This window comes from Chlamydotis macqueenii, chromosome 5 (assembly GCF_036417535.1).
Source record: "Chlamydotis macqueenii isolate bChlMac1 chromosome 5, bChlMac1.mat, whole genome shotgun sequence".
Classification (NCBI taxonomy): domain Eukaryota; kingdom Metazoa; phylum Chordata; class Aves; order Otidiformes; family Otididae; genus Chlamydotis; species Chlamydotis macqueenii.
In genome coordinates this window covers 48,919,165-48,943,051 of record NC_141560.1, presented here as the reverse complement: position 1 = coordinate 48,943,051, position 23,887 = coordinate 48,919,165, and the positions used below count along the sequence as shown (strand labels likewise).

General features: G+C 41.8%; 1 protein-coding gene across 1 annotated transcript in view; it reads left to right on the top strand.

Moving 5' to 3' along the window:
- The window catches only part of LDLRAD3 (low density lipoprotein receptor class A domain containing 3), a 119,052-nt gene that overhangs the window by 23,010 nt on the left and 72,155 nt on the right, over positions 1-23,887 (top strand). The window contains exon 2 of the mRNA XM_086748136.1: positions 14,365-14,511. Coding sequence (XP_086604262.1) covers positions 14,365-14,511 — 147 coding nt within the window. The remainder of the gene's footprint in view (positions 1-14,364; positions 14,512-23,887) is intronic.

Genomic DNA, 23,887 nt, shown 5'->3' with positions numbered 1-23,887 from the left:
AGAAATCTAATCCCTGCAGCAAATACTGAGTCACTTTATCTTCTGTATAAATTTTTATTATTACTGTATAAAGCACATCAAAGAGCTCAGTTTGAATGGGAGAAAATCACACTTTAGGTAGGTGGTTATAGAAGCTGTTATTTTTCACTTGAAGTGATTATTTTCTAGGTTTCTGGTAGTGATTATGAGAAACTCCCAACTTCAAATAAATAACTAGTTGTCGTATATGTATGTCATTCCTGAGCCCCATCTTCTGCCCCCACTTAACTCTCTTTGAGGATGTGTGACCAGAGCTACGGGAAAAGGGCAAAAGCATGCCATCTTTTATAAAAGAAATCTCTCAAGTCTAATGATAAAATCTCTTCAAATAGACCTCAGGCATGGCATTTGAAGAGGCTTGTGTCCTATGATGTCTCACTGATGAATTAGACCAGTATATTAGCAGTGATCTCCAAAATGTTGTGAGAGTGGTGTGAGGTCCTGGATGGTCTAACGGGTGTTGCTGTAGCTGCACTGTGGCTTGTCATGTTTTCAGTACAGGATGGATGAAAATTGGCTCATTATAACCCAGTCTGGTGATCGCTGAAGTCAAGGCTCTGGTTTGGCTTGTCATGTTGAAATTGTTTTTTCTGAAGGTGTGTATGTCCATTTCTGCATTATCATTGTAAGTGGAGAGGAATGAGTTGCCTTCCCCCTTGAGAATTCAGAGATGTTCTAAATTCATTTTGCACCGTGTTTTTTCACCCAGATGGTATGCATGTATGCCCTCTCTTCAGCCTAACTCTTTGCTGGTTTTGCATTCCTATTTGAAGAGATTATAATCTATTTCCAGGTAATGCTCCTGTTTAAGAACAGTATCCCATCTTCACTGGCCATGTGCTGTCGCTAGCACCTAGTACAGTCACTCTCCTCATCTTAAACTGTTGCCTTTCCTTGACTCCGTCTTCTGCTGATTCTTCTCCTAACTTTAACGGCTGCTTCAATGTATTGTTTGGAAAAACATTCTTGTTCCTCTTCCAGATTGTTTTAGGAGCCTCAGGAGAGAGGTTTCTGGTCTCCTTGTTTTCTGTTCTTAGGGCAAGACTTCAAAGCAGGAGCCGAGTTGCCTTCCAGGGTAGGGAAGTCTGTAGATCTGACTCTCGCTGTCTAGATTAAAATGGTGGTTATCTGTCATCAATCTCCTCACACTTGGAAATTAGCTCAGTGTTGCCGAGTGAGAGCTTATGAGTTTTTTCTTTATTGTTAAAGACATTGTTGATGTTTTGTTTTGTTACTCTGGCCTGCATCCTGGCCTTTCTTGGACTTGGCCCCTCTGTGGAGCCTCACATCCCAGCTGTGTCTCACAGGCTCTTGCTGAGGTGTGACCTTTTCATATAATCGCACAACCCAAATTCTCCCCTTGTTGCCAATACTACAGCTTACTTTCCTGCCCGATGCGCTGTACCAACATGCAGTCAGATCCTAAATGCGTAAATTACCCTCCTGATATCATCAGGAAAGTATATCGTTATCATAACTTCATCTTCTTTTGCTTTCTCTACCACGCTTACAGAGCGAGTTTGCTTTCAGAGCCCTGCATGTTCTGTTTCTAGCATGCCTGTCAAATGGTCGCTCACCAGTAAGATGTCAGTGTGGGATACCAGCCTTCACCACCTGTGTGCTTGCAGGGACACGGCGTGGCATGTCTGGCTCTGACATGCAGCTTTTCCTTCCTGGGGAAGACTGATATGCGGCTGCCGAGACAATTGTTGCTCTGGAAAACTTTTATTCACTGCGTAAAGAAGGAATTGTGCCATAGTTGTTAAGGACCAGCAACTTTATTAGACTGAGTGATGTCTGTTGGAGTGGAAAATGGCAGGAGTGTTTTGGTGTTAGGTTATCAGGTGGGACAGAGGACTGCAGAAATATGAAATATTCTTGTAAGTGCTGAGTGACTACTCATTGGAGAAGGGGCAAGACGATAACTTCTTAGTGTTCTGCTAAGGAACGAGATTGCCATTCTCCTGCATAGTTACTGCTTTCCCTTCCTCTCCTCCCCTTCCATGTTTTTGTATTACTGCACATTTGGGCATTGTTGCTTTTGTGTGCTGGGATGTAGAGAGGGATCGTGTGTCCAGCATCAGTTACCAACTCCAAAGGACTTCAGTGCTTTTTATGCCTGTAAGTTACAGCATACACTGCCATAGTGAAATGCTCCTAGAGCAGCTGTCACTACAGAAATTATTTTTTGCAAAGATTAACACTGACATTTACAGCCACAGAGTTAACTGCTGCCACTCCTTGTGATTACTTCTCGTTGGAGAAGTTGTATGGCACAACAGAACAGCTTGAAGTAGCACTTGCGTGTGGGGAAATAAACTCATAGTGAATTCAGTTGTTTTCTCCAGACAGAACAACTGTGGGATTTTTCTTACATCAGGTGTAAGACCCAGAGGAATCTGCCCAGCTAGTAAGGTTGGACATCCCAGAGTTTGCACAGTGAACCATCATCTCCGAAGGCCCCTAAGTGCGGGTAATTCAATACAAGCCTTTAAGCAAGAACATGTGGTTAACAGCAGCCTCTTGTGACCTCTTGCATCTGCATAGTGCAAAACAAGTCCTTGCAGAAACAAGTCGCAAAGAGCAATTAAATACCTTTGATCTTTGAAAGTGAATGTTCAGGTTCTGTGATTGGGAAACTTAATTGTGCTAGGTAGGTTTTTATTGATGTGGAATATTGTGTGAGGAAATGTAAACCTAACCCTTTCTGAAGGGTTACAAAAAAAAACAAGCCAAAAAAAACCCCGAATTTCTTGGGGGTTTGGAAAAACATTCTTGTTCCTCTCCAGATTGTTTAATTGGAATTGTTAAATGGAATTTCTGTTCATCACTTCTGTTGTTGTAGGTTATTCCTTTAAATTTGATTGATTTTGGACATTGAATTCACTTTTGTTCTGGACCTGCAGCTTGCTAAGTATTGGTTGGACACGTGTTTCTTGCGCATCCCTGAACCGAACTGACGGGATTTCAGCAGCCCTGCCACAAAATCCCAAATATAACTTCAGTTCAAACCTTGTTGGTCTTTATTCCTTTTCTGGAGCTTTCTATGTTTTAATTGAATGATACATTCTTCTTTAATCTTGGCATTCGCTTTGTACAAGATTTACTGTCCAGTTCTGCCATTTGTCCTTAGCAGTTTACACAAGCTTATGATTTATGCTGGGTGATGCTGTCGGAAGTATCCTGTTGCCAAGGAAAGCGTTAGACAAAGAGGACTGTGTTTGCTGAGAGAAGAAGTAGCTAAAACCTAGGCATAATAGCAGAAAGTAACTATGTACAGATCTGTATGTAGCAGTTTGGTTTCATCTCACATGAATATTTAAAGGCCAGATTTATGGGTCACTGATTAGGCCCTGCATTGCAAGAGCATTTAAAAATTTCATATTCTATTGTGTTTTGCAGACAGAATGTAATTGTCTCAGCAGCTTGTGAAATAAAGGCAAATTTGTGTTGAATCCCTAGGAAAGATCCTTGAATAAACTAAAACTTGTTAGTAGTACTCCTCCCATCTTCAAGGTGTTTATCTGTCGATATGAGACTGTATTTCTTTTCTTTCCTCCCTATCAATAGGCCATTCAAGATTAGTGCTCAGACTTCCTCCTGTTGAAGAAAGAAGATAAGATTCAGCTTGGAAATCTTATCACTAGGTGGATGTTTGCCATGAGTACATTTCTCTTACCCTATCTTATCAGCAGAGTAAGCAGTGAGATGAGACAGGTTTGAGGAAGAGTTTCAGCATTAAGAGTTGTTGTAGACAAAGGAATGTAAACACCTCACTGTCTGTGGTTGGTATCATTTAACTTTCCAGTCAGATCCCCCTGCTCACCCTGATTAAAAGATGGATTTCGTTCCTGCGGTGGGTCAGACCAGCAGCCAGAGCTGATGTGGCAACCCACAACAGTCCTTTTTCTTTAGAAAGTATTTCAGGTATCTCTGTTCTAAGTAAGCTGACATTTAAAAGCTGTGAAAATCAAGTGGTTTTTATCTTCCAAAATGATGGTGGGTGGTGATTGGAGCATGAGGTCTAAAATTCAAGATTTTTTGCAATCGTACACAGGGAGGAGTTTGATATAAGGATTTGATATTGGTGGTAGTTTGGGATGTGAGAAAGAAAACTGAGATTACTTACTCTCTGTTTACTCTCTTTACATCTGTGCCCCGTTGAGAATAATTTAGGCTGTGTTTCCAGATTGACTAATACCAAATGGCCAGATAGTGCAGGCTTGCTGCAGATAGCGTATCTGCTCAGTATGGTGAGATGCAGCGGTGTTGTCTGTGGGAGGACAGACGATCCTCTACTGATTGTAAAGTTTGCCAAGGCAAAGTTGGGTCCCCTTCCCTTTTTTAAAATTCAAGCTTTTACGACATAACTGGCAGACTAATCTGAGGTTCTTTGCTGTGTCAAGTACTTGTACTTTTATTCATCTGATGCTAGTAGTTATGGTGTAACTTGATTTACTGTTTCTTCAAAGCCTGGTCTGAGTCTGTCCAAGGGGAGGGTAATATACCTAACTGTAGCATAAGGGTGCTGCAGAGAACTCTTTCCTCAAAGGTAATGCTGAGCAAAACAAGATAAAATACTCTCTTCTGAGATGCTAAAAACAATTATCTTTTCTATCCTCTGTAGGTGTCTGCAGTTTGTAATGTGATCTGTGTGGTGACTTATTTGTTGTTGAGTAGCTGGTGTAGAGAGATGAATGTGTTACATACATGGTTCATGAAGAAGTTGGATTATTTTCTATATACACAAGTTCTGTCTTTTGTTAAGAAGTGTGTTGAAAGTTACTGAGTATGGAGGGTATAAAATCAATAGGATTTGCTTTGCTTTTAGCATGTTTGAATACAGAAATTACATCTTCAGTTTTTTGTTCTTGCTGGTTTTGCTGCTACCCCCATCAAGATGCTCAGTTGTGTTTTTTGATGTGTATTTATATTGCTTATCTTTTTGCCTCTAGTACTCTCGTGTTCTTCCATCAAATTAAAGCTTGAAGATAAATTCCAGAAGTATGTATTTCTAGTCAGGGAACATCTGGAAAAGGATCATACATATGACACAAACCTGGTTACAGTCAAAGCAAAGTCTCATGCAACAGTGTCTCTCTTGGGAAGCAGCACTGTCATACGCTATGAGGATCTAAACCAAACTGTTGGCACCATTTGAGACAGCAGAGTCAGAGTTGTTTCAGAAACAGGCAGGTCTGTCACACAGCCTGTAAAGATGAGTATTGTTTTCTGATGCTGAAGCTGAACTTCCTAATAATCTATCTGAACATGGGACTGTGCCTTCAGAAGTGGTGCCTTCTAGTAAGAAGTGGAAAGGCCAGCTGTCCTGTTAATGTGCTGGTGTTTGGAGTAGAGCTAATAAATTGCTAGGATTGATTTCAAGGGAGGAACGCCACTGCCCTGGGACTCAAAGCACTGTGCTAAAGGAGGCATCTTCTGAAGACTGAAAGCCACAAGTCAGTGGTCGTCACTGGCTGCTGTTTGAAATCCTTAATGGAGTATAAATGTGTGCTCACTGCCATACTGAAATCCAAAACATGAGCTTCTCCTGGTGCAGCAGAAACTGAAAGAATCCCCTCAAGTCTGCTCATCTTACCTTTTTGCTTTTCTTTGCTAACTGTGCACATTACTTCATTAACGGTCCTGTAGACTTGTCTAGCAACCGTGCAGCAACTCCTTCTGTTTCTCTCCTCATTCTGCTTACCAAGATGTACAAATGTGTACCTGCTTTAAGCTGCACAGGAGTTAAAATGGTTGAGAACCTGACTGTGGAGCTGATGTGGAGACAGTAACTGGTCAGCTTTCCTCTGTCAGAGAATAGATTCCCTCTGGATGTGGTATTTCTAGGGGGTCAGTGTGGTGGTGGTGGGGCTGCCTGCTTTTGTTTAGTTGCACTGCTGTGAAATGTTTTTTGGTGACAATGTCTTCTGCTCTTTTGAAAGATCATAACCTGTGGGTAAGATGAAATGATTAGAAGAGAGTCACTGTTCAATGACCTGAAGATAACAATTGATTTAATATGTTATTTGTATTTCAGATTTTTATTCTGGATTGTGTTAACTTTCTGTTTAAGTGCCCGGAGATAATAGCTAAGCTCTTCTGAGAATATGAGGAACACATAATTAGGGAAAATGTTTCCATTGCAAAGGATGTTAATTATTAGAGGGTTCTGTGTAAGTGCATGCTCTAATTCATTGCACAATAATGGTTTTCGTAGTTTGCTTAAAATGACTGTGGGGAGAGGAACTGGAGAGGAGTCTGGGATAAAGAAAACAATCCTAAGTTTGGAGTATTGCTCTTGCTGTAGGGGTTGGGTGGATGAGTCAGTCTGAGTTACCTTGGGGGACTGAGGGCAAGCAGGATGGGGAAACTGCTCAGTAAAGATAACCATTTATTCACGTGGCCGTTATAGTCAAAAAAAAGAAGTTGGGGGTCATGTACTTACCCCTTTTGCCATGAGTATCCAGGAGGCTCCACTAATCAAAACTAGGGAGGAAGGTAGCCATGTGATGAGTGATGGCTCCATTGCCTTGCGAAGGATCATAAACATTATTCACCAGGGGATAAAAAGGGCTTAACTCCATTGTTCCGTTGTTCTTGTCTGGAGAAGCATATGCACTTCTTGGAGTTAAATGCTTGAAGTCATAAATGAGAGAATCAGATTGTCTCGCTGCTGCCACAATTCAGGCGTAATCTCCGTATTTTCCAGGCAGAATGTCAGCTTGGCTTGGTCATCGGGAGACTGGAGCAGTGTGATGGGACACACAAGCTTGTTATCTCCTCCTTCACCCCTACCCCTCCCTTTAATTTCCCTTAGGTATAGCTGTTTGATGCAAACACTCCTGTTTGACTCCTGTTGGCAAGCAGTTCCAAGTATATTGCTAAAGCAGAGACTGGGATCATGAAATCTGAATTCTGTCTCAAAATCTGTTTTGGGTCTTCTGTGCTATTGTGCGTAAGTCTTTTAGTCTTTTTGTGAAGACAAAAATAATGTTTCCTCAGGGTGGTGTTATGGCAATACATTCTTGAAAGGTATTAAGAATAAGAAATATTTCCTTCTGCCACTTCTGTAAGGCAAGCGATCTGGTTGGGCAGCTTTAGTTTGGATAAGAACAGCATAAAATCTCCATTTGACCTTCGTGCTGGGAATGCTTCTTTTCTGAGGTGCCCCCCATTCAGTAATCTAAATAAGTATTTCTTCCTCCTCTCCTCCTCCTTTTTCTGCTCAAACTTGTACTAATTTGGAGCTGTGTTTGCTCTGTTCTTTTAATGGCCTGTAGCCTGTTTCTCTTCCACCACGCTGACTGCGTGGAGAGCCTGCGGACCTAGGAGACATGTATTTTTGGTGCGTACTCCAGCAGCTGCACTGGAGACAAGCAAATGTGGGGGCTTCTAACATAACTTCTAATGTTGCATAAGCCATCTAATCATCAGGCAGTTTAAATGAGGATAGGGGAGGACAGGGATTAAAACTGTTCAAGGGGATTTAAGTTGTCAGCTAATCACTGGCAGGTGTCCTTCACTTGTGACAGATGGCTTAGGTGTTGTCAGAGGCTTCACAGCAGAGCAAGAGAGCTTGTCTGATCTTTGCTTCCCAAAGCCAGCCCGAACGTGCACTGGGATGCTTTTCTTCTGTTCTGGCTGGCAAGGCACCTTCGCAGTAGTGCATAGAAAAGCAACTCGAGCTGAAGACTAGCACTTAGAGTTTTACAAGATACGCTTATAAACATGCAGCTGCAAGCAACTTTTTGGGTGATATCAAAGGTGTTTGTTTAAGAGATGGAAAGTAAACTTAGTCCTCATTCGTGTACTTTCCTGTTAATGGGCAATCTTCTTATGCCCTACCTACCTGAATTCAGTATGAGACCTTCCTCTTAAAAACTAGAGCCCTGTTTTCATTTTAGCATGGGTAAGTGTAGTAAAGAGGTTGACTAAGTTTGTTGGCACAGACTCTTTGGGTGGCTGCAGGAGTCCTGACTTTGATGTTCTCTCATAAGCACAAATCAGTGCAGTGAGTGTTAAGCCAAGTCTATCTTAATTCCACTGGTGTTATCTGGCTGAGGGCATACTTCTGTGCCAGTGAAGTTTATGCATGCACATGTTAAACTGAAGTTTATAGGCAAAGCATAATATTTGGAGTTTCTTCATGCTCAGCTTTTGAAATTTCTCTTCTGGGTGCATCATCTGAATTAGTAGATATCTGTAAAGTAGATGTGGAGTGAGTCAGATGCTTCATGTCAACATAAAGAAGTATGATAAGATACAGCTGTCCTCAGCGGCTGAATTTACAGAAGCGACTAGACCTGAATGTAAGCATTCGTAAGTAGTTTTGTAGTCTCTGAGGAATCAAATCTTGTAATATCCTACCAGACACTTAGCACTGCTTATTTGTGATCTTTTAAGATGATGGAGGAAGATCAAAAAGTGTTTGTTCAAGTCTGCCATTATTGCTCGCTTTTGTTTAGTTGTGATGTGTTTTGCTGGTGAGCAAGTATTGGCAGGTATTGAAGGTTTGTCTTTTTTATGCCATCTTGCTGCAAATTCCAGCTACAGACTTCTTCTAGTCTCTCTCCTTTTGTTTTTGCAACATGTTGCAGATTTCAGTAGAGTGAGAACAGATTTCTGATGTGCAGAAATCAAACCTGGTGTGGATTTACACCCAGCACGAGGATAAGCAGAAACAAAGAATGAATTCATTCCAGGATGGCACATACTGTGTGCGCTGTGTGATAGGAAAGTATCATGAGTACCCCTTCGGCCTCACAGCTACATACCAGCCTGGATCAAAATAATTCTCTTCACATTTGAAAAACTTTAAGCAGTGGTCCATTGAAAGTATCCAGTGAAGATCCGCCGAAGGGTTGGCTGTGAAGAGTTCTTGAATAATCCTTAGCAACAGATCCTCTTTGCAAAAGCGCTGAAGTTACTGGCATTGTTCATGACGGGCTTGAACACCTAAGTGTCTTGTATTTCTTCCTCAAAACCTCCTTGGCCAAGGGGGCTGCCTGCTCTTACTGATTACTCTTTCTGATACAGAGGCAGCAGTGTTATCGGTAGTGACCTGTTCTGTAACGCGCACAGTTCTCTGGAGTGCTTTCAGGTAAAGGTGTTCTTGTGACAGATATCCTTGACTTGCTTTCTTAATAGTGTGAAGTGCTCAGTATGACTTGTCCTTTTATTTATTTTTCCTTGATTCTTTTTCAGCAACTATTAAATATTTAGATGCTAACATTTTTGGAAGTGGTGGCTAAAACAGATTGATTTTCCTTACTCAGTCCCCTTCAAAGTGAAACACGAGTCCCTTTTTTTATTCAGCCCAGATGGTATGCTGCATAAAGTGAGCAATGTGTTGCATTGAAAATGGACTACTTCTTTTCCCTTCTTCCCTTCCTCCTTTACTTAAGTGAACACATCCGTGTAGCTCATATTTGGGTTGAATTCAAAATTAGTCAAAGAGGCTGCAGGGTAAATATGTCAGCTATTGGAAAGCTAGCTCTGCTAGATTGAAGGAATTTCTGCCAACAGGCGGTATAGCAAGTTGGCTGCACAAAATCCGACGTCTGTATGGACCTTATTAGAAAAATGGACAAGATGATCTAGTCTGGTCCTTTCCATGTCTGTCTTGTGCGTGTCTGTAACACTGCTGCTCCTCACATGTGTCTGCAGAGCCCCCCCTGAGTCATGCAACGGGCTGTGCGCTGAGTGGGCAGGAGCATCGCATTCCTGAGGGCTGGGAAATGATGACCGCGCTGAGGATTTTTTTGAGGGTTTTCATATCTTATAGAGGAGACTTGCAAAGTGGAGGAAGCAAAAGGAGCAAGACAATTTAAAACTGTTCCACATGTGCAATTGTTTTGACAGTTCTTTATCCACCGATGGATTTTTTGGAGATGGAGTAATGCACATAACAAGTTTATAGATGTGTTGACTATGGTTCTGAAATTGGTGTCTGTAACCTACAACTCTCTTCTAGCAGCAGGTGGAGGTCATGTTTTAAGAGAAATCGCTGTTGCTTTGAAATTGGATTGAGTCAGAGTTCCACGTTCCCATTCCGCAGCAAAGCTTGCGTAGGGCTGTCAGCAAGTAACTTGATCTGCCAGTATCTTTTGTTTCCTCTTTGTTGAAAAGGTTAGTAATACATCCTCGCTTTAGAAAAACATTGACAGTAAATTTATTGTATGACAAAGGAAATCCTATAAACAAACAACTTACCACATTTTTTTTGGTGTTACTCAGTATCTGTTCCTGGAATGTTGCTTCAATTTAGTAGAGTAGAAGTATAGGATTTATCTAAAGGAGTTGTTAAAAGTAACAGGGACTCGATAGCTTTTGGGGGGGGGGGTTGTTTCTTGGTTTATGTTGTTTGCTTTTTGAAACTCTAAAAATTTCTTAAAATGATTTGTCTTGGTCTAATTTTTTTTTCATTAAGTAAGTGTGGAGATCATGGCTAAAGCTTTTCAGGCAAGATAACAGTGGTAGATCTGGCAAGAGCTCAACTTTGGCTCTTCTGCACAGGAGGTGTTACAGTGCATGAAAGGCATCCAGTTATGTTTTCTCAGGAACACCACGATGCCTCGGGGGGAGAAGACAGTTCAGCAGTTAGGGTAGGTAGCAGTGAGACCTGGTGTTGCTTCTTAGGTAGCAACTTGCCCAAGTCTAGAAGGGGTCTCACTTAAGTGTTGACAGCAGAATTTGTCATTTTGGATAGGTGCAGCTTCCATGTGGAAGTGGAGCAGGTGGGATGAGAGATGTAGGTGTGAGGTTAGACAAGAAGATAGTGCAGAGCATCAGAGAGATGCCATGAGAATGGCACTTTTTTTGTGTTGCTGCCTAAATGTGCTGCCTAGGTTCTTAGATTCTGAGAGAGCAAAAACCTTGGTAATTCTCCTGTCAAGCTTGAAATAACTCCGTTTTACATCGGAGATCTAGTCTTAGCCAGGACATTTCAGTTTTGTAATATTTGAGAACTTGTACATTCTGTCTAGTAAAAGTTACGACAGCTGCCAGGAAAATCTTCCAGTGGTACCGTGCTGACCTGAAAGCTGCTTTTTCGGGGGAGTGTGGAGAAAGGAGTCAGGTTCTACTGTTGAAGCTCTTGGGTGCTTAATAACAAAGTTGAGAACATGGCGTATTGGCTATGTCTTAAATTGGAGAGAATACCCAGGTATCTCATCTTTCATATCTTGATCTAATGATGGCATGTCGTAGTTTTGTAACACCGTGGTAGGTTTTCTCCCATTGCAGGCAGAGGTGTTGTTAGTGCACTGGGAGCTGTTTGCCGCTGGTGGTTTTGCTTTCTGTAGCTGTCTGAGAGTGGCGATTTTGGTTTGGTGATTACTTACCAGGTACCGGTCAATGATATGAAGACTGATATCGCTGGTTTAAGGGAGGGAAGAGGAAAAAAAAAAAACAAACCAAACAACAAATCCAAAAAACCACCAACCAAAAAACCCTTACTGGTTGAACGTAGAACTACACAACGTAGTTAACAGTGAATGCTGTAAGGCTGCATTAGCCTGGGGTGGTTACTGACAGCGCAGTATCTGTTCAGTGTTTCATGGCAGGCCAAGGACAAACCATTGCCATTGCTGATTTAGGTTTAGGGACTCAGGCATAAAGAAGAGTTGGGTACAGCGTTTCTCCAGGAGCTGCTGGGAGCAGTGAAGGCTCTGCCTGAGTGGGCTGGAGCTGAGCTGCTTCCAGTGTGCGCTAGGTTGTAGTCTTCTCCCATTGCAGTGTAGAGAGCAAGCGTGTTCTTTCTTGATCAGAAGAGCAGTGATGCAGGGAATGAAACTGAGATTTGAATGAAACTGCTGAAAGCAGAAAGACATCAAATTGCCAGCTGCATAGCCTGGACTTGCTTGCTAATAGCTGCCACTTTCTTTAAGGTACTACAGCAGGAGCGTTACAGGTGGCTCTGGGTGTGTGGGCAGTGGCTAAGATTGCCCCATCTGCCTCAGAAGACCTTATTTCCACCTTTTGCTGAACTATCTTGTCTTTTAACAGCTCAGGGCAAGTTACCATTAAGGTATGCACTCTGTGCTGGCAGATTCTTAAAACATCCCCAGGGTAGTCACCCATTTGCAAGAAATAACATTTGAAAGGAAATACATTCTTTGGGGCAGACATAGGCATCAAAAATACCTCCTTGAAGCATTCCTATCATGTGTCTTTTGAAACAGTGCTGTAAAACTTAGCAGTTTTGCCTGTGTCAGGAACAGAGCATTTTGCTACGTTTCAGAGGAGGAAGGGGATCATGTCCGATTCAGAAGTTTTTGTGCAGCATTGTGCTTAGAGAAGCTTGTTGTTTTGGCAGCTGAGTTCTCAAAGACACTTGTACAGATGTCCTGGTTTCAGCAGGGATGGAGATAGTTTTCCTCTCAGTAGCCAATGTGTTTTGGATTTCACATGAGAAGAATCTTGATAAACACACTGATGTTATGAGTTGTTGCTAATGAGACCCAAGGACACTGTCTGACTTTCCAGGTCTTGCTAACGTGCAGGTGCAGGAAGCTGGGAGGGATACAGCCAGAATAATTAATTGATCCAAAGTGGCCAAAGTGAGTATTCCATGCCATAAACATCATGCTCAGTATATAATTGGGGGTTATAGGTGGTGGGGGCATCTCTGGCATCCCTTGCTCTCTCACTCCTGCCTCCTTTGCTTGCTTCTCAGTTTCGTATCTGTGATTGCTGCTTGGGACGGGCTGTATCAGTCATCGGGACATCAGGTGGTGAGAAATAGTTCATTGTTAATGTTGTATATTTTAGTATCCTTATATTTTGTTATTATTGTAGTTTTCCTTTGCAATTCTAGTAAGCCGTCTTCATCTCAACCCATGAGTTTTCCTTTCTTCCCAATTCTCTCCCCTGTTCTGCTGGGTAGGGGGAGGGTGAGCGAGAAACTGTGTGATGACCAGGCCTAACAGCAGAGCAGGTTCCTCCCTGAAAGAGCAGGAATGAGCTACAAAAGGGTCTTTCCTGAAACTGCTGATCCTGGCAGCTGTGATCTGCTCTGTGCCCCATGCAACATCAAAGAGGGGAGCACTCGCCGTGCTGGAGCTTCTCCTCACCCCTGGAGTTCCGGCCTGCCCAGGGAGAGGAAGGACCTGGGCTCCAGCACGAGCAGGAAGCAAGCTGGTGTAGGGTGGGCAACAGAGGGAACTGACTGCAGCTCTGCCACTCCCTCAGGGTTCCAAAAATTGTGCTATTGTCATTCAAAAAGGTAAATGACAGGTAAATGAGTAAGCTGCACATCAGCTTAATTTGTTCTTCCTGGTTTGAACCACAAAGATATGCGGGCAGGTGGAGGGGCATATTTTTGTGAGACCTCCACCCTTATAGGGAAAGGTTTGTCTTTCTGGTTTTTGCCTAGTGAAGTGCGTGTTGCCTGGGACTAGTCTGGAACATGTCAGAGGGAGAAGGATATTCTTTCTCATCCTCTGCCTTGTCTTGCAGCTTCCCCCCAGCTGGACAACATGACATACCATTTAATGCTTACTAAAACCACTGAGTGTCATTATCTCACTTCACTGAAGTTTGTGTTTCTGCAACATTGGCATTCCCAAAACAGTGCACAAAGTGGGAAACACGGGAGATTAAAATGATAGACTAGAGCTGTGTTTAACCTTGAAGGCAAATCTCTAGGTTTCCCCCTCGCACTGATCTCCAGTGTCCTGCTACTAAACCCCCTCCGCTTGGCAGACTCTTGGCGTGCCAGCCGCCTCACTAGCCTGTGCAGAGATGTGTGCCGACGGACTATATGAACACCAAGAAGCTCAGTTCTAACTCTGATCAGCAGCACTGTGTTTAAAACTTAATTGAAAACCTAGTAGGAATTAGTCAGTGTTACCTAGTTCCTAGCCCTCGAGTAACAACAACAAAATATATTCTGCAAGCTGAGTACTGGTCTGACAAACGCATGGGAGTATGGAGTGGAGTTCTTGTAGCCGCGTCTGTTTTACTTGTATTTAGACTGACCCTACCCTGTGAAGGAGAAGTTTTTTATTTTTTAACAAACTTTGCTTTGACCTGAGGATACATAGAAGGCTGCAGGTATGTTCCTAGAAAGAAAATATCAAGAAAGAAATCTGTAAAATGGACAGTGTGAATGGAGAACAGATAAAATGATAATTTTGGAAAAAGAATGTGCTACCAAGTACCATACTCAGGATACTGGTAGGATAATGACAAAATAACCAGGGTCAAGATCCATTTGTCTCATCTTTGTTTAACCACTGATAAAAAGTTTGCTCAGTCTCTGCTTTTTGCTTCCTTTTTTAAAACTCCCCTATAAACTTTCCTCTTTTTTGTTTGTTGCAGAGAGCCAGCTGTTGCCTGGGAATAACTTCACAAATGAATGCAACATTCCTGGAAACTTCATGTGCAGCAACGGGCGCTGTATCCCAGGGGCCTGGCAGTGTGACGGGCTGCCGGACTGCTTCGATGACAGTGATGAGAAGGAATGCCGTAAGTGACCAATGCTATGACCTTAAAGTGCTTAACATCACAAGGCTTGGCTAGGTAGTGTTACTGGTGTGTTCTGTAGCGTATATTAGGTAAGTAACAAAGTGACTGACAGTTTCTTAATTTATCTATTTTTAGAAAAAATGTGCAGCCTTTCTTACTATTTCAGGTCTTTAAGATTCTTCAAATTATCTAATTTTAATACAGCCTTTGGCAGCAGGTACCTAAGCCCCTATTCACAAATGGGTAGATTGAGACAGACTTGACTTACAATTCTTCCAGTGGAAGAGCGATGCTTTGTGACTTTAGAGATCCCGCGTATACTGCTCCAGCACACTGGCCTAGTGCTGTAAGCTGACCTTCACTCCCCTCAAGACTAGTTCCTTTCATTTCAAAATTGTTGCTTGTATCCTGTTATTCTTGTTCTCTCCTGTTAAAATGTAATTCTTAACCCTTTAAAAGTTAATACTAACTTTCTGGAAAGTACACCAAATATGTTGGCTAATAATGTTTACATGTTTTAATCCTTCCTACAGACCTCCCAGTTCTAGAGAGCTAAAAAAAGTCTGATTTGGTTGTCCTCCATGATTTAATCTTTTTCTTAGCATTAATTAAGCACTAGTTAATGTTATTCAGCCGTTAGTTAGCATGAAACTTTCTAGCCTACATGCTTTACCAGGACAGCAAAGATTATGCTGCAGCATAGCACTATGCTTTGAAATCTAGTTGGGAGTGAAAAAAACCCTCAAATTTCATGTGATTCTAGAGCAACTGAGAAATTTTCTGAGAAGTAAGTTACTGCTTTTTGTCTAACAAATGTTGTTCCTCTACATATATACTTTATGGAGGTTTTCATTAAACCAATTATAAGAAGCTTACCTTCTCCAGGACGTAATTAGCTTTGTTTATGGAGCAGAAGGAAGAAAGAATAGCTTCTTCCAAATTAACTGGCTAGAAATACCATGTTTTGTTAAATGCACTTGCTTTTTTTTTAACTTGATGCTTCTTCTTTAACTCCAGTTATCCATCCCTTTTAAAATAAGGTGGCTTTAATAACTGTGTTGTGGAAATCTCCATGCACAGTTCTGCTTTAAGCCAGTAAGCTTTTCTCCCTTTCTAAGGCATGAGAAGTATCTGTATAAAATATCTGATGCTTTGCAGTCTTTATAAAGCATCAGGCTTGTGTTGCAACATTGAAGACAGGTTAATTTTTTTTTTTCTTTGATTTCAATATCTTAGGAAAAGATGGACCTGTTGTAAGGATTGATCTTTGTCATGCATGTCTGTTTAAACTCTAGCAGAACTCATATTATAGCAGAATTCATAGTAGTGGGAGCTTTGGCAAGAATGAAAAAAGTCCAAAGTTCAAACTGTACCTTTCTGTGAGATGTTCTTGGTGACAACAGCTATGTGATTCTCAGGCTCCTCATTACCTGGATCCTGAATATGCTGCTGGCATGACTTCTGGTGTGCTGTTTCTACTTGAAACAAGCTAAATGATGGTGCCATTTACAGGATACAAACCAGGAGGTTTTCTGTCTCTAAGAGTGTTGTCTTCCTCTGCCTTGCATGAATTTTGTTTCACCTGGTACAATTAGAAGACCTTAATGAAAATTTTCATTAGCCTTAATGAAGATTTTCTTAATGAAGGCTGGGCTGGGAATTTACCCATGAATTGGTAACAGGAAAATACTCTTTGTGACTGTCTGTTCAAAAATTTCCTTACAAAAATCAGTTGAATCTAGTATATTGCAGATAAAACATAGTAACTGACAATAAAATATAAATAGCTGCAAAATGACACTTCATAAAAGTGTTCTTGTCACAACCAACTCAATTAAACCTCACTGATCCAGGCTATGCTGCAACTATGAATTTAAGTTTCTGTAGAATTGTCCTTTCTTGGGCTTTTTGTTTAAATACTTCCAGCCCAGTTGGTTGTCTAACAGTTTTCTGGATGAGCATCCTTTTAATCCTGCCCAAATTAACAAAGATAATTAGACTGTTCTTTCCTCTTTCTGTACATATATCTGCTGATTACCTTCATAAATGTAAAATTAGCATTGAAAAGAGACAACAGGGAGAGCAGGGGATTCATGTCCTTTGCTGGCCTGCTGTTAACAGGTCAGATAAGCCAAAACATCTCTAGACAAAAAAAAATAATATTCATTCAAAATAGGTTCTGTAATGCATCCAGAGAGCTTCAGGCTGTCTATTCTGCATCTCCATCCTCTCCATTTTAGTAGGCAGCTTTTAACTCTGTATGCTGCCATGAGAAGCATGTCTAATGAAACAGCCACTGTGTGTGGGCTGCTGAATACGCCTGTGTAGCTGCAGTCTGCCACCGTAGCAGAGATGTGGAGTGTGAGAGGAGTCACTGGGGTAAGCAATTACAGCATTAGGAAGGAGGCTGAGAAGGTTTTTGCATTGTTAGTTGTTGGCTTATGTCTGAATTGAGGAAGTTGGCTTACAGTCTCGAGGGTGGATGGTTCTTCTAACCCAGGAAACATCCCCTTTTGAATCCTGCCAAGCACCTAGGCTTGCTAATAGCTTCAGAGGGGCAATTCGGTCACTTAAGTATGTGAGTTGTGTAGCTAAAAGAGTTTGGTTTACTCTTTTGATGAATTTTGAAAATGATCCCATTCTTATGGTGTACTATTATAGTGTTACAAACCAGTCTTTTACATCAGAAAGTAATAAAAATTTGTATGGGCTTATACAGCTTGAATCTGGTGTTGGAGAAGTTCCTAGCTCAGAGTTAAGGCATTGAAAGGCAGCCCAAGCATCTTCTCTGAGAAGGGCAAAGGAAGGAGGAAAATCGCTTGTCTTTTCTCCCTGCTTCTGTTTGTGCCAGTCTGTAAAGATAGGCTCCTAGATGACTTTAGGCTGGAAAGGACTCTGGAGGTCATTTGGTCCAGCTCTCTGCTCAGAGCAGGATGTACATCCATCAGGGCTGCTCAGGGCTGGTTGTGTGTTGCACCTTTCCAAGGATGAAGAGTCCACAGCCCTGCTGGGCACTTGCTCCAGGGTTTGAATATGCCCACTGGAAAAACTTTTTTTTTAGTAGTACGTGATCAGTTACCAGTGATGAGATAGAAGCTGAACCAAACAATTTTTAAAGATGGGCAGTGTGATTAACATTCAGATCTTCTGGCCTTAGTGAGTGAGAGAGGGAGATGTAGGAGCCCAGGAATTGTTCTTGACTGCAGAAACAGCAGCTGAAAAGTAAGAACAGCTGGCATTCAAAATGTGTAAGTGTGTGTGTCACATCTGGTTGCGTCATTGTACCAGCGTGTGTTGTGCTATTTCGGTCACGCAGCTCCAGGGAGGACAGCCATGCTTGAAAGTGTCATGCTAGCCTTGCAAGGGTTGGAGCATATGGGTGTGTAGATATAGGTATAGAACTTTTTTATTTTTTAAATCATTTCAGGCTAGCCTTCGTTACCTTCCTCCTAACAGAATAGGGCTCTACTTACTAAAACTTACCTTGCAGCAAAACTGGAGTCCTTTTGTTTTCTGCTGTGATGTTGCTTTGCATGAGCTGAGCTGTTGATAGTGAAGACAAAGCCGTAGGAGTTGCATTAGCAGCGTGAGATGGCCGAGTTCCCAGTGTGTTATACTGCTCTGAGCCCTGCTTTAAGCTGCTTTGTCTGTGATTTCTCATTGAAAGTCTTTAATCTTGCTTTAAAGGGTTTGTGCGTGAATAGGAGTTTGGTTACAGGATTCATTTGATACTGTGGACTGATATTTCTGTGAAGGCAAGTATTTTGGTGTGCCCACTGAGGAAGTTTCGTGCATGTAAGTGTGTGGTTATGTGCGAAGTCTTTCTCTCTTTTTTGGAATTGCCTTATGGTTGAAAGTGGAGGTCCAGCAATATTTTATCAGTTCCATTGCTGTAGCATCTCCTCCTGACTGTCTCCCTTCACAGGAAAACTTAAAACTCATGGTGCCATTCTCATTTTCTGTGACCAACGAGTGAAAAGTGCTCATCTGGGTGTGGGAAGGAAATAAGAGGCAAAGCAGAATTATGTGCACCTTGTCCATTCATGTCTTATCTCTTCCCTTTCTTCCTTTTGTCCCTTTCTGTCTGCTGCTTGCAGGACCATCTCTGTTCATGATACCACTTTGCTTGTGGGCTTTTCCTTCATCTCCCACATGTGCCAGAATCCATACCATCTGTCATCTTCCTGGCTTCTTCTGTGCCTGGACCCGTGATCTGTTTAACACTTCCCATGCCGGCTGTCTGTGTGCACAGAACATTTCTCGTACTCTTGCCTTCTGTCATGGCAATGTGGTGATAGAAAAATTTTACCCAGTTTTATGTGAGGAGGAGGGTTGAGAAAAGGCATAAGAGGGAGAGAGTAAGCTGAGACAGTGTCTTCAGTGTTGGAAATCAGAACTGCTTCTCCTTGAAGCAGAATACCTTTGGCTTTTCCTTCAAGCCACTAATTGAGCTTGAAAAAGAATTAATTGACCATAGCAGTATCAATGTTTTGTGAGTATTTCAGCTCTCTATAGTTTGAGTGATCTGCAGTCATCAGTGCATCTCCCAAAATGGAGAACCCTTTTTTAGTTTATTCCCCCTGGCGCTGCTGGTTCTCATCTGTTGGATTGCTCATCAGCCTGTGTAGTCCAATATCTGTAATGCAGGTTTCTTTTAAATGTTAGTGGGCTTTTAACTACTACCAGTGCTTTTTAGCTGTGTAGATGGTTTATAATGGAGGCTGAGGTTCCTCTTGACAAATGCAGCATGTTTACCAGCAGAATTTTCCTGTGGAGCTTATAGGTGTTGATTTCATAGCTCCTAAATCCTGCTCTGATTGCACACCAGGCATATGTGTACCTGGGGTTAGTGCTTGCACTGGTCAGGGTGGGAGCTGCATGCTGTCAGCTACTTTGTTTTCTGTCTGTTGTCAGATATGGAGGATAAAAAATGGCACAAAATAGAGAACCTGAATGGAAAGAGCCTAGAAATGTGTGCTTGCATGTTTCAAAACACTTTGAGATAAATGGATTATCTTTAGTGCTGATCCTTATACCTACCTGCTGACATATTCCTTCGGGGCCAAGACCTGCATCCTGCTCTTGGAAGGATTCTCTCCTTGAGGTTTAAGAGTACCCTAATGTTTTTACTTAAGCTCATAATTTACTCTGTCATCTTTGTTTCCTCATTTCTTTGCTCTTTGTACATCTTTGTATTAGATTATTACAGAAAGAACAATGTGAACACTGAAAAGGGCTTTTGTCAGCTAATGAGCAACAGCTAGTGGAGGGATGACATGTTGCTGCCTTTGTCAGCTAACGAGCAGCAGATGGTGCAGATTCAGAGCATGGCACATCATCCGTGCTAAGTGCCTGGCAAGACAGCAGCCAGAATCAGAGACATACCGAATACCCAGAAGTCTGGAATTTCCTTCATCGCTTTTCTGTGAGCTGCTTCTTACATGCCAGCTTTGTATGTTCAGCTATGAGCAAATAGTGGCACACAGTGAATACAGTGACTAGCTGTGTTAATCCAAGGGCTAAAGAGTGTAGGCTGTGGGCTAGAAAAAAAAAAATCCTATGCAAGAATAGCCTTGGGGCGATATGTTCTCATCTTAGGAAATTTTCTCTCTCCCATGTTTCTGTTTCCAGTTGCCACTGTTGCTCATTCAACACAAACATAAAGGTAAAGCAGATCCTTGAGTCAGTGCTAAAGGCTTTGTGGTTGGAGCGTACAGATGTCTGAGCACCAGGGCATCATCCATGCTTGTAAGGATCGCCAGTAATGCATCATCATCAGACCTTGCTCCAATTGTGCTTCACATAGAGTTGTTATGAGCAAGTCTTCTCCATGGGGGGCAATGCCATCATTAAATTAAATACTGCATGAAAATGGTCAATTTTAACTAGCATTCCCCAGGCGGGTACTGAAGCCACCTGCCAAGCAAGCTTCCCATAAAGGTCAGCTTTGTCTCTTGCCCGAGACACGTGCTTGCAGGGGAACCCTTGCAGCCAGGGCTGAAGGGTTTATAAAGACTGCAGTCCTGGGTTGCACTCAGCATGGTGGGATTTTCTGGAGTCCCACAACAGCAGACTAACTCTCATAGCCCTGAACGCTTCTATTTGGGCAATCTGAGAAAATAGTTTAATCTCAGTGTCTAGCAGATCTGGTAAGAGCCTTTCTGTTCCTGTATCAGGGAACTGAAGCCTTTGGAACCCATACTGAAGCCGGGGTCCTGGTGACAAGTACCCTAGGAACTCCTGGATCTGGGAGGCTGCATGCTGTAGTGCAAAGATGAAGGCCTGAGAAAACATAAATTTTCTTTTTACGTTGAATTCCTTAAAGTGTTTTGAGGGACTTCTGTTAATGTATGGTGGGAGTATTTTCTGATCTTTGTTTTATGGTTGTAACCATGCTTCAGTTGTTCTTGCAAGCATTTTTAACTGTCTTTGACAGGTTAGTAGAATAACATTTGAGATACTGCTGCAATTACTTATTCATTGCTGATATGTTGGCATATTAATCCTTGATTTCACCTTCTTGTATGTGTCTCTTAACAGTGTTCTTGATTTTACCCTGTAGAGTTTGAGCTATGTGTTTATATATAATAAAAATGCCCTATTTTTTCACATTTGGTTCTGTGTCTGTCTTTTCTATGTTGGGTATATTTTTAGTTCTACATAATCTATCTAAACGCGCAGAGCATTTTGTATAAATGCTTTATAGTCTCAGAAGACTTTACCAATCTTCTGGTTTCATAAGGACAGGGCGTATGGAGGTGAGAGATGTGGCACAGCTAAGCTTGCATGGCTCAAAGCGTCTGTATCTGCACACTTGCTCTTACTCCTCGTTGACCCTGTGCTGGTGGGGAATTAGACTGGATAAGCAATGTATTGTAGTTTGAAAATACAGCCCACGATGACCATTTTTAAGTTTCTCCAAGGTTTCCTGTACCTTATTGTTACATCTTCAATTTGAAAACTACCTACCAGACAAATGTTGACTGCTCCCTCTGGTGTTCAGCTGCAATGGTTTTTACTGCTCGACGTGTTCAGGAATGGAGAGTGTGTGGGAAAGCGTTTGTTACAGACAAATACACACGGTTGTGGGTGAGATATCAAGAATCTTTTCACAAGAATGCCAAAAGAAACCCACGCTCTGCAATTAGCAGCCTGGGTTTCCTAAATTATGTGAAGAATCTTTTCCTGTGCCCTAAAACCTTTCAGCTAGGGAAACTGAAACTCTCACAGAACAAAGGCGGATTGGTTAGGTTTTCATCTCCAGATTGGTACTTCAGGTGCGTTTTGACTGACTTAATTACCTCCAGTTTCTACAAAGGAGGCAGTTTTTGAAGAACTGTATGTTTTAAAAGCTTCCCAGCATCAGAGGGGTGGAAATCATTTAAAAAAGAAGAAAGCGCACTGACACTGAAGCCATGGCTGAGGAAGTTGCTCTGTCCTTGGAGAAGCTCTTGAGTGCAAGAACTCCGGCACTGCCTGGTGCAGCCCACAGTAGGAAGGAGCAGGATCGAGTGGGGACTGCACTGGCTTCAAGCCCATGTCATATGCCTGGAAGCCTCAGATGAGGACTCTGACTGCCTTGTCCTGCCCTCTTTGTGGGATAGATTTCAGAAGAATGCCTTTAGATTTGTTGCTGTTCACTGCTTTTAAAAACAAAAAAAATTTCATGGAGTTTGCCCTTGATCAGGAGCGTGCTTCTAGTCTGCTCTACACGCAGATCACAAGCTGGAATTATATTAAGGCACTTTATGTACCCACGCTTTTCCTTTTGTAAGTCCCAAAATTAAAATGGAGGTACAGACAAAATTTACTAATTTTGTGATTTTTGGTCATTACTATCAACCTAAATCATTCTGGTGACTGTCTGAATTTAGATGTTTGTCCTCACCTTTCACAGCAAAGCTGAAGGATAGCAGTAAATTCATCACTTCCACACTGCTAAGAATAAGTAACCAATCTTTTAAAAGAAAAGAGAAAAGATCTTGTAGAGACAATGAGTTCTGCAGTCTCTATAAGCTATTTAATGACTGCTTGTTATGATAGTACAATTATTACAGCTGAAAGTATTTTACTTGGGTTTAGCTACTCGTCTAATGAGTGGCTTTTGTGTACAGGAACAAAGGGCATGAAATAACTGTCTGCTATCCTTTTAAATACTAGGCTTTAGGCTCAACAAGCAGAACTCATAGGAATGAGATGCAGCATTTTGTTATTAAGAAATGCCTGCCCAATTCAGAAGTAAGCTCTAGGGATTGTCTAAACCAGCTGAGACCTCCTAGAAATACAGCAGCGGGCCAAGACCTCGGGCAGCACTAATCCTACCCGTCTGTAAATATTACTGACTTTCAATTGTTTAATATATCAGTGGCCCCCCCCCCAAAAAAAAGATTCTTAAAGCATTCGTTAAAGCCTGGCATTAACTAAGGCTAATGCTAGAGAAGGGTGATATTATCAAGAGATGCATTCGGATTCCTGGGATTAAGATCCAGCATTGCCTAACTGCAACAGGTTTTTTTGACTGCCCCATCATGTGTAAAGGTGAAGTCATCTCATCTCCTGCAGTCTGTTGCTGCTAGCCAGGTGTGCTTTTAGCTTTGAGAAGTTTCCAGTACTGGTTTCTCATAAGTTTGGATTCTTTCTTGCTAGCTAGCAGCTTATAGTAGTGTGAGCTAAATAGTTGTGAAGTGTGTGTTGTATCAAAGCTCACTACATTTTGGAAAAGATAAATAAACAAGTAATGAATACTTGCAAGTATGTGATTTAGCAACCTGTCACTTCATTAAAAAAAAAAAAAAGATAACTCCAGCATCAAAATCTCTTTGTCACGTTTGAGGATTTTACCTTATGATTCTAACACCATTAAAAAGTATTGGAGCTGAGCTTGTACTCTTTAGTTCATCAAATCTGTATCTGCTACTTTGGGAAGAGTGGAGTGGCTGAGACATGGTTCATGGTGCTCACCAGAGGCTTAGGTGGCTGTGAACTTTGGTCATTGTCTGTGTGCAGTTTTGGAGATGGTGACAAGCTGCTGCTGCAAATGAAGGTGTCCAAAGACAGTGGAACAGTTGATACGAATAATTGAGCTAGCCATGAAATACTGATTGAGTTAATGTGCTCTGTTCCCCCATGAGCATGAAGGAAGACGATACAGGCACAAAGAACAAGATAAAGGCATAGAGATAAGTATAAAAAGCAGTACATTAAAATAGCTAGTATAATTACAGCAACTTGAATACTTTAAAACTCTGCATTCCTGCTAAAATCTATGTGAAATTGTGGAAATCTGGGGCTTGTGGGATTTTTTTTTTTTTTTTTTTTGAGATTATGATCTGGGAATTTAAGCTGGATTAACAGCCTGTCTTTGTGGTGCCCTACC